The sequence below is a fragment of the Lycium ferocissimum genome, chromosome 8, assembly GCF_029784015.1.
Source record: "Lycium ferocissimum isolate CSIRO_LF1 chromosome 8, AGI_CSIRO_Lferr_CH_V1, whole genome shotgun sequence".
In the NCBI taxonomy this organism is placed as follows: domain Eukaryota; kingdom Viridiplantae; phylum Streptophyta; class Magnoliopsida; order Solanales; family Solanaceae; genus Lycium; species Lycium ferocissimum.
Window position 1 is genome coordinate 40041385 of NC_081349.1, and position 11177 is coordinate 40052561.

Below are 11177 nucleotides of genomic sequence, written 5' to 3' on the forward strand. Positions count from 1 at the left end.
TTGACTTGCTGTTATTTTTTTCTTCTCACAGAGGTTTGCTGCCTCTTTGATAGTGAAGCAATGCCAAACCTTCTAAAGAGAAAAGAAACAAAACAAAAAAATAAAAAAATATGATGTACTTGTACTGCAGAGAAGTTGGTGCTACTCTCATCTAATTGGGTGCATCATTCTTTCTGGATCATGATTTGTATGGTCAAGACAAAGGAGTGTTCTTGGTAGTTATAGTGACTGTCATCCATATTCTTTTGGAATTTGATCCTTATGGCTCCTGAATAACTTCCTATTACAAACTTTCCTTTAACGAGCTCTGATAAGAGAGTAATTCGGACCCCGATATATGTGAGTGGGGTTTTTTAAGTTTTGAATGAAATGAATAACTATTGATATAACCATTAGTTCCTCTGCTCCTGTAGAAGAGGCGCCTTGATGCAGAGCGAGTTTTGAGGTCCAAGGAGTTTCGCTTGCAAGATTTTAAGAAGTCATGTGTTGCAGAATCTAGCTCCACCGCTGTATCAACAGTAGATGAGCTTCATATAGAGCTATCGGTTTGTTACTCTTTTCATCCACCCCCTCCGAAAAAATTTCACTTCTGTTTCCGGGGCTTCAGTTTCAAATTCAATGTTTTCTTGATCTTTTAGAAGGCATTCCACCATAGTTTTATTTTCTTGAAAACCATGTACAGAATATCCGTGATGAGATGCATGAAAGAGAGAATTCGTTGGAAAAGCTTCAAGTGAGGTTGAAAGAAGCAGATAGCAAAGCTAATGATGTCAAAATATCCTTTGAAACGTTGTGTGGTATGCCATATTTTGCTTCTTTGTCAGGTTCGAATAGTATATTTCCTGCTATATATGCCATTTTCATAAATTCCATTCCATTCTGGAACTGTAGAATCAGCAAAAGTGGAAATTGGTGCCTTGGAGGAAGCAGAACGTGAGCTTATGATGATTGATAAAGATCTAAAAGATGCAGAATTGGTTCAGTCCCACTTTCTTCTGTTAATTGACACTTCATAGTTATTTTTTACCGCGTTGTGATGTTCATTGAAATTCATGGCATGTGTTACGATTTAAACTCTTATTTCAGAAGAAGAATCACTATGAAGATGTAATGAGTACGAAAGTTCTTTCCCAACTCAAAGGAGCAGAAGAAGAGTATCAGGAACTTGAACACAACCGTAGGGTATGAATAATTGCTTATATTCATATAATTTTATGAGCACTGACTCGGATTGATTTAGATATTATTTATTGTACTACCTACCAAAATGAAAATTATTTATAATACTGCATTATCTGCTTTGCTACTGATTCAACTTGTTAAATAATAGCCCAAAAAGCTTGATGAAGTGCTTAAACACAAAGGGTCTTAATTAATTAGAATATTTTTTTGTATACTGATTGAGACTTTTGGCTTTCCTAGTTCTTTTTCTTATTGTAAATGCATTTTTATTTGTGAGTTTGTGATGTGTTCAACGTTACATCACTTAATTTTGTTGTTGGGCCTATACTTTTGATTCTTTTACTAAACTAAAATCTTGTTATTATTAGGAAAAGGAATATTATTAGCTCCCAATAAATTGTAAACTTCAATAAGGAACCTATTCATGCAATGGAAAGAAACATCATCTCTAATTTCTCCTCTTATTTTAAGAATTTCTTGAGAGTACAGTTTTATTGCACATAGAACTACAAGTACTTGGTATTTTTTTCCAAACATTATTTGTCTGATATTGTGAGTTTCATGAAATGGCTAAATGGATATATTCTAATTAAGATAGCTGTGGAATTAACGGAAAGTATACTTTTGGCAAGTTGCTGTATTTAGAGAATGATTATTAGAGCTATAGTTCAGTTACTGGTTGATCTATGTACTAACAATATGAAAACTATGACCACAAATTTTATTAGTATGATTAATTGCTCACTGCGTTGTTCCCCCTCTCCATGGTCTAACTTATTAGTGCATGCATGCTTCTTTCTCTCTCTACTCTAGTTTTCATTTCATGTCAGAGAAAGAATCTTACAATTACCTTGCTTTAACTGTATCCCTGGCTGCAGGAGAGCTACAAAAAAGCTTCAATCATCTGTCCTGAAAGTGAAATTGAGACTGTAGGAGGCTGGGATGGAAGCACTCCGGAGCAACTAAGTGCCCAACTAACTAGGCTAAGTCAAAGACTTCAGCAAGAAAGTCGGAGGTAAGATTTGACTATGTTTGATTGTTTATGTTGAAGAGTTCCACATCCCATGAAAATGGGATGGGTGGTATCCTTATATGGACTTGGGCAATCCTCCCCTCATAAACTAGCTTTTGGGTTGAGTTAGGCCCAAGATCCATTCTTAACAGTTTACCTATTCAAACTCATTTTTGAAACTTCCATGCAGACATCCAGAGTCCATTGAGGATCTCCGCATGTTGTACAACAAAATAGAACGCAAGATTTTAAGAAAGCAGCAAACCTACAAAGCATTTCGTGAGAAATTAGGTGTAAGTTACCTCCTTATGGTTTTCTTGTGGTTACAGAGGCTCAAGTCCTCTCTAGTTGCATGATATGTGAGAACTGATCTGTTTCTGCTTTGTCATCATCCTACAGTGCTTAGATGTTAAATTTTGTTCTGTAAATAAAGATATGTTCTTCCCATTGATATGAATGACTTGTTCCTCATAGAAACTTTATCCTAGTTAGGAAAGCTTTCCTTGAAAGCCACTTTGCATTTTTGGTATAGGCTTTGTGGTACCACATATCTTTCACTGAAGAGGGGTACAGAGAGATGTTAGGGGGCAATAAATCTTACCAAATTTGTCTGATCTTCCTCAGAAGAAGGCAATTTGCTATAAATCCTTCAGTATTCTATCAGAATCGGAGATGATATAAGGAGGAACTTCTTATAGAACCGGACAGTGTTAGAGTTTTCCAAAATGGTTGAGGGAATAAGATGTTGTCTCATTATTTGGTCTTTGGTAATCCTCACCTCAAGAGCTATGGCATGGGGTTGAGTTAGGCACAAGGCCCATTTTCTTACCATAGTGACAGAGCTAGACTCATAGCTGTTCTTGGTTTGTCAAATGTTGGGCCAATGTTATGTTGTCCATGCTTCAGACGTCTAACCTTGGGCATACGGGGGTGTTAGAATTTTCCACAGTAGTTGGGGGAACGGGCGGTTGTCTTGTATATGGTACTGGACAATCTTCATCACAAGAGCTAGCTTTTGAGTTGAGTTAGTCCAAGGTCTATTTTCTTATCATGTCAAAATAGAAGAAACTTCTCATTGATTTGATAAAATAAGAATTTTCTATGCCCTGTTGTATCAAGTATGAGATGATACCTAAATTGATGTACAAGTTATACTGGAATGAAGGACAAATAACACCAAATTTGTAATGGGATTATTTTTCCTGATCCCTCCAACCAAAGGACCCTATAGGCTGTTTTGATTTTATCATATAGGTCAAGTTTCAATTCTTACTGAAGTTTGGACTGTACTCATCTTTTTGAATGTTTTTTTGCGTTTATACTAGAGTTACCTCTAAAGAGTAAAACAGATACTTGTTCGTGTTATATATAGATTACGAGCAGCTATCTCCAAATACTTAGTAATTGATTACCTACTAAGTGATTGTTTAAGATTGATTAGTCAGAATTGTACATCTAGTTTCTCAGCTTCTCAAACTGGTAATGTTGTATTCTTCAGCATTTAGGATATGCTGGCCACCATCAAAAGAACAAAAGGCAGTAACAAGAAAGAAAATACTTACAGAGAGCCTAAGAAATCTACAAGTTCTATTTCCTCTACATCTTTCTCTTTACACCAAGAGTAAAAAGATACAATACAATTCCATTTAACTAAGTGGATGGAATTGGACCTATCTTCAAAGCTTCTGCTATTCCTTTCCTTCCACACTGTCCACCAAATGCAGAGTGGAATTATTCTCCACCATTTCTTCTGACTCTTGCTTCCTCCTCTTCTAACAAATCTGCAGTCTGCTCAGGCATGGTCCATATTGTATGTGTAAGACTCAAGAATAGTAACCATAGTTGTGATGTGAAACTGCAATGCAAAAAAAGATGATTGTTGCTCTCTTCAGTTTCCCCCCATAATTGACATCTTGAAACAATGATCTGCCCTTTTTTCTTCAAAACTTCTTGTGTCAAACAGGCCCTTCTGACCACCAACCATGTGAAGCATTTTACCTTAGTTGGTGCTATGTTTTTCCACACATTTCTCCACAATATTAGCTGGTTTCTGGTTGGTTGCATATTAGTTAACATGTAGGCCTTGTTGACAGAGAATACCCCATCCTTGCTATGCATCCACCTCAAATTATCTGGCTCTAAGGTGGTGCCTTTGAACTCCTCCAGGCTATGTAACAAATTGGCTACCCTATCCACTTCCCAATCATTCAGCAATCTTCTAAACGAAAGATTCCATCCCTGATCTGACTAACATTCATTGACAGTGCCCTCTGGATTATTGCATATCCTATACAAATCAGGAAATGAGTCCTTTAAAGGCCTCTGGTCGTTCCAGCTATCTCCCAAAAACTTTGTCTTCGTCCCATCTCCCACTTTTATGTTCAAATTGCTTTCCAGACTTGGCCACAAATTTCTAATTGTTCTCCAGACTCCTGCCCCATAAGGGTTTGAACTAACATTACTGCACCATGGATTTAATTCCCCATATTTGCTTTTGATCACCTCCTTCCATAGGGCTTGTCCTTGTTCATTGTATCTCCACAACCACTTCATTAGGAGGCTGTTGTTCTGCTTTCTTAGATTTCTGATTCCCAAACCTCGTCTATCTCTGCTTTTCAAAACTTTCTCCCATTCTACCAAATTGTATCCGTTGTTTTCCTTACAACCATGCCACAGAAAATCTCTTCTAAGCTTGTTCAATTTCTTCAGCACTTTAGAAGGTAGAGGAAATAAAGACATCACATAGGTTGGAAGTGAGTCAAGCACTGCATTGATAAGAATGACTCTGCCTCTTAGAGAAAGATATTGAGCCTTCGACTTTGCCAATTTCTTCTCTGTTTTCTCTATTATGCCATCCCATATCACTTCTCTTTGTGTTTGTTTCCTAGTGGCATGCCCAGTAAACTGTTGGAAGATTATTCACCTTGCATCCTATTATTTCTGCCAGAACTTGTATATTTCCCACCTCCTTGATGGGGAACACGTTACTTTTCCCCCAATTTACTTTCGACGCAGATGTAGCCTCAAAAAGCTGAAGTATTACTCTTATGTAGCTTATTTGTTCTCTGAAGGTTCACAAAAGATGATTGTATCATCTGCACACAGCAAATGGCAAATCTAATTTCTCAGCTTCTGTACATGTTCTGAGTTAAATTGGCATACCTAGAAAAGCTAGTCATCTTAAAGTCACGAATCTTGACCTCCAATGTTACTCAAGTTTCTGGCTCATAGCTGAGTTAGTGAGGCAATGCCTCCTTAAGCTATGCGTTATAATTGTTGCAGTTCAGCCAATATTCATGACATATGGGAGTTAAGTCAGTCTTTTATTCCTTATACTTTTTGGATTTCTTATTGCTTCGTCCAAGTTGGTACTCACTTTCATTTGAAATTCTTTTACCCTTTTGCTTAGTTCTAATGTAATCCATCTTGTATCTTGCCTATTCGTTTTGTAAACATTATGTAATAGAATTCTTCCTAATATATTGTCAGGCATGCCATAAAGCCCTTGAGCTACGGTGGAGCAAATTCCAGAGAAATGCTACTCTTTTGAAGCGCCAATTAACATGGCAGTATGATCTCTATCATTTACATATATATATATATTGTGTAGGTTCCTTAGTTGGTAGTTCCTACATATCTCAATTTTCTTGATTGCCAATATTGCATTAGATTTAATGGCCATTTGGGAAAGAAAGGAATCAGTGGGCACATCAAAGTTAGCTATGAAGAGAAGACCCTTTCAATAGAGGTGACTTGAACTAACATGACACGGTTCTGTTTGCCTAACCTAGTAGACCATTGTTATTATTATGTGGACTGATTCTTTAAATTTTTGTCCACCCATCTATTTTTTTTTTTTTGTTTGTTTCTCTGAATATTCCTTAGGTGAAAATGCCCCAAGATGCATCAAGCAGCAGTGTTCGTGACACACGAGGGCTTTCAGGTTTTTTTTCTCATTCTTTACAAATACTTAGAAAGTGAATGCAAGAAACAACGGATGACGCCCTAGCGCAGGAAATTTGAATGTAAAAATCTTTTTCTCCCTCAAATTTAAATAGATACTCACACCACAATCACTCAACTAAGGCGTAATCCATAAATAGCTGGGTCGGCATTGTGATCACATTTGGTAGTAGTGGTGTGGGAAAGAGAAGTATTCTTAAACATCTTCAGAAAGATCAACTTTAGATCATTAAATTGGGATGTGGGACTGGTTTGTTGCTGCAAGTACCAGAAGGGAAAAATCTTTTCTATCTTGAAATTGCTGTGGATACTATATGAATAAATGTGCACGCATAGAGGATATAATGAGTGATTGCATGATTATATGTTCACATCCTACGTAAGCCTGATAAAGGAGATGTCCTAATTCTCAACGAAAACTTAACTTTTGGTCAACGGTTCAGTCACTTCTGAGGACAGTTCCCCGCAGGTTAAAATCTTTATGGGGAGAGACCTAGCCAATCCCCTGGCCCCTAAGCCCTAAGGTCGGTTGGTCAGGGGGTAGTCCAGTCTTGTTCTTAATTTTTTCCTTACAATAAATAAATTATCTTCCTTTTTCTATTTCATCCAACCTTAAAAGAATCAACTTCCAATGTTAGGTATATTCAATATTAATTTTAGTATATCCAATTGTATCAATTTTGATTTACTTCTTGTATACGGGCATTCCTTGCCCAAACTTTTAATAAATTATTTACTCTATCAAAAAAGTCATATTTGATTTTAAAGTGATTGTTCTGTGTTATAACTTGAAATTCAAATCATTGTTTAGGTTCATGTTGGATTTTTTATTCTATATTGGAATCTTTTATGAATTATTTGTTTATTATTTGAATTTATTATGTTTGAAAGTATTCGCCAATGTAAGTTTGTTATTATTAGACTAATAAAAGGGAATACCAATCGTGTATTTCGGAAAGCATTTCTCAGATAAGGATATTTCAATAGATAATAAATTGGGGAAAAAAAAACATAATTAGGCAGCATTTTAAAAATAATTGCACAATAGTAGCAGCATTAGTTAGTTAACATTCCGTGTCAATTAAATATTAACACATCTATCAGCTTCCAAATAACCATCCCTAAATTTTAGCTGGATAAAAATCAACCACACGCAAACTTTTCCTATTTTCTTGGTCAATTTTTTTTTATCTTTACAACCACTCCATTCTTTTTCTGTCCTTTCCCTTTCTCATGCCTTTAACTATATATATATATATATATATATATATATATATATATATATATATATATTTTGTATACCATACATATAAACAAAAATATATACAGTATATATCTGACTATATATACAGTATAATAAAGATATATCTGGTATAATAATAAAATTGTCCCAAATTTTATGTGTGTATATCTAATTATATTTATAGTATAATAAAGATATACATGGTATAATAAAAGACATACACGGTATAACAAAGATATCCCTAAGGATATTAGATATATATACATGGTATAATATATATAACCAACTGAAAACATGTATTCCTTAATTAGTGGAAAAAATAATGATGAAAGAGAAAGGGATATGTACATATTAATTAGAATCATGCGTAAACTAATTTCTAAGCGAGAAAGATGATGATGAAAGAGAAAATGAGATGTATTAATTAGGACGTAACTTAATTCCTTAATTAGTGGTTAACCGCAAGTGATTTCAGAATATGCTAAAATGGTAAACAAGTCTTTCATTTTTGGAATAAAAGAGAAGTACTCTTATTTATGAAAATACTTTTAAACAATTGACTTCTCGGGTAAAAATCTCTAATAAATTTGTCCATTTGTTCAATTCTTGCTAAACGTATATTAACTTATGGAAAAGTTTATCTATAAATTATAATTTCAAATAAAGTGAAGTGTTGAATTTGTATTTTACGTGCTTAGTAAATTTAATTTTCTTTTTTTATAAAAAATCGAAAAAAAACGAGAAAACCAAATTGAGAAGGCAAATATTACTGACTGTTGTAGCTTTACTTTTTTATGTTTAGATTATATTTTGCTATACTAGACCGGTTTGGTCCGAAATGGGTTCGGCTCCAATCCCAAGCTGGTCTTTGGGAGGGAGAACCAATTCTAGCCCCTCTAGGAGGCAGGCCTGCTCAGAACCCTTAAGCATGGGCCATGGCTGGTTCCAGCCTCCTTTAGCGGGCTGGGCTGAGCCGGTTCAGAGCAAATTTAATCCACTTGAATTGTATGATGCCATGTGCTAATAATGATTTAAAGATAAATACTAATTAGATTGTAATGGCTCAATGTAGGCCCTGAAATTAATCATTAATGCTTTTTGGTTAGAAAAAGGAAGGGTCCTTAATGAGTTATTAGGTAAACAAGTGAGGAGTATGAACCTCTCTGCATGCATTTAGCGTATGAGTCTTGAGTCTCAGATTGTTCGCAGGACTCAAATTTTCTCTCTTTTCCCCTTTTCTTTTCACCTGAAGGTTGGGGGGAGGGGAAGGTTGTGCTTTTCCAATTCCCATTTCCCGAGGCTTATATATATAAATGTAATATGATGTTCGCATTTTCAGGGGCCATGAAGAGTTATATCTAATTTGTTTGTTAATTGCATGCTTTATTTGTACCTCTTCGGCGATTATCTTTGACAATGAATTCTTTCTCCTGGGAATATGTACTGTGGATGACTTCTTTGAGTATCCTGGTAAATTTGATCTGATGTGAAACTATGTAAAATCAGGGGGAGAACGCTCTTTTTCAACTTTGTGCTTTGCACTTGCTCTTCATGAGATGACTGAAGCTCCATTTAGAGCAATGGATGAATTTGATGTTTTTATGGTGAGTTTTTCAACTTTCTTAAAAGATGCTTTCCCTATTAATTGGGAAATAGCATTTGGTGGAAGAGTCATTTTTTCTGCTTCTTTTTTTGGGAGAAATTGCAATTTTCGTCCGCAGTTATTGCTTTATTCCCTAGCCCCCAAGGTAGAGGTAAGGTCCGCGTACACTCTACCTTCCCCAGACCCCACTTGTGGGATTACCCTGGGTATGTTGTTGTTGTTGTTGCTTTATTCTGGTTTAGCCCCTGTTAGCACATTTGATGTTCAATTAAGCAAAATGTTTGATTTTAGCCCGTCACACGTTGAAAATATGTTTCTTCTTCTAACAGACCTCAACTTAGGCAGTTTCTATACATTCTTGATTTCAACTTGAAAATAAAGGAATCTGAAATATACTTCCAATCATCATCATGCCAATCTTTATCATTGTTTTTACGTCACTTTTTACTCGTTGCAATGGGAGATTGGTTTACTCATATATCTGTTCCTCAATATGAATAAGAAATTTGTTGAAATATACTAATCTGTTATGCAATTATAAATCCTTATCCTAGTGGGGATTACATAGGGACAAGTTCAGTTGCACTACGCATCCTACAGAAACAGGCAATTGGTTGCAATCTCTTACTTTCTGATAATTTACAGGATGCTGTAAGCAGAAAAATCAGCCTAGACGCTGTCGTGGATTTTGCATTGGCTCAAGGATCACAGTGGATATTTATTACCCCTCATGACATCAGGTAATCCGGAAACACGATTACTAAGTTGTCTATCAATCTGAAAGCCTGATTCTATATTGCTACGTAATTACTGGATATTTGTTACGCCCCATGATATCAGGCAATCTGAAAACACGAATAGTAAGTTGTCTATCAATCTGAAAGCCTGATTCTGTACTATTACTTTAAATTGATAGACAGACGGATCGTGCACTTATTAAAACACGTACTAATAAGTCTATGCCTCTCAATTTTTTTCATTCTACCTTCTATGTCTTCTCCGGACCCCGCGCATAGCGGGAGCTTAGAGCACCGGGCTGCCCTTTTTTAACCTTCTAAGTCTGGTAAAGTCGGTTTTTGTAGTAATGACAAATTGGCACCCAGCATATTAAAATGCTTAGTTTTCCGTAGGCTCATCAACCCCCTTTAAAAGATTCTTTTTTTGTCGTTAGTAGCTTAAATCTTTCATTTGTTCTAATTCCGCCCTGTTCACAAAGTAAAAGAAAAAAAAAGGCGGGACAATGGCTGTTACAAAGTTGGATTGAGTTTATCAATTACTATAATATGGCAACTATTTATTAAAGAGAAAGTTGCACATTTGGCTGATCGGCTAAAACTATTTACACATATTATGTGTATATTATACATCTGCTTGGTATTTTTCTTTTTGTGGACGGCTATTTATATCAATTTCTAATTTCTTTGCTTTGAATTGGTTGCAATGTTGATCCGTCAAATGTTCTTTTGTATTCAGTATGGTGAAGCAGGATGAAAGAGTAAAGAAGCAACAAATGGCGGCTCCTCGTTCCTGATTGCTTTTGTATTTATCTTTTTGTGAGAGATTTCTCTTGGGGTTTTCAGGTGGGCATGAAGAAGAGTTTGGTTATAAAACAGGTCTTTGGCTTACATGTTCCAAAAAACATTACAGTTAAATTAATCATTTTGGATAGGTAACTTACTGCCATTAGATATTCTAGAGAAATGTAAACTAGAAGGTGGTTTGCTTTTATAATTTAATGTGCTCTATGTCTAAGTCTTGTTTCCAATTTCTTATTGTACAGTTTGTCTTTTTAATGATAGTATAACACATCCAAGCTTATAGTCACACACACACACGCGTTGTGAATGACTATCATCATTTGCATACTAAATAGAAATGCCATTTTTTTGGTATGATACATATCAATCATGCATCCTGTCAATGCTAATGTTCCATGCGCAGTTTACCAAAATCAGGTATAAGGCATGCTTCATCATCTCAAAAGTGTTGTGTCATAGACATAAGAGAATATAACATAGCTTCATACAAGAAAGTCATCTCAAAACAAGAACTGAGTACATATCCCACATCGCGCTCGCCCCACAATATACTAGGTAGTTGGTAAGATTTCTGCGAATTCTCAAGTCATACGTTGGGAAAGTTGAGCAATCAAAGTTTAAAGTCTCCCCAACCAT

At 35.6% G+C, this 11177-nt stretch overlaps 1 protein-coding gene across 3 annotated transcripts in view; it reads left to right on the plus strand.

The window, feature by feature from the left end:
* The window catches only part of LOC132068441 (structural maintenance of chromosomes protein 6B-like), a 29115-nt gene extending 18360 nt beyond the window's left edge, over nucleotides 1-10755 (plus strand). For 2 of the 3 annotated variants that reach the window (XM_059462024.1, XM_059462025.1), the window contains exons 17-28: nucleotides 414-545; nucleotides 683-797; nucleotides 892-977; nucleotides 1087-1182; nucleotides 2061-2197; nucleotides 2385-2487; nucleotides 5684-5763; nucleotides 5864-5942; nucleotides 6080-6137; nucleotides 8907-9004; nucleotides 9649-9743; nucleotides 10477-10755. In XM_059462024.1, coding sequence (XP_059318007.1) covers nucleotides 414-545; nucleotides 683-797; nucleotides 892-977; nucleotides 1087-1182; nucleotides 2061-2197; nucleotides 2385-2487; nucleotides 5684-5763; nucleotides 5864-5942; nucleotides 6080-6137; nucleotides 8907-9004; nucleotides 9649-9743; nucleotides 10477-10534 — 1137 coding nt within the window. In that variant the 3' untranslated portion in view covers nucleotides 10535-10755. Of the gene's footprint in view, nucleotides 1-413; nucleotides 546-682; nucleotides 798-891; nucleotides 978-1086; nucleotides 1183-2060; nucleotides 2198-2384; nucleotides 2488-5683; nucleotides 5764-5863; nucleotides 5943-6079; nucleotides 6220-8906; nucleotides 9005-9648; nucleotides 9744-10476 lie in introns of those variants that run through there. The other variant, XM_059462026.1, reaches the window with a different exon arrangement.
* Nucleotides 10756-11177: the final 422 nt, after the last annotated feature.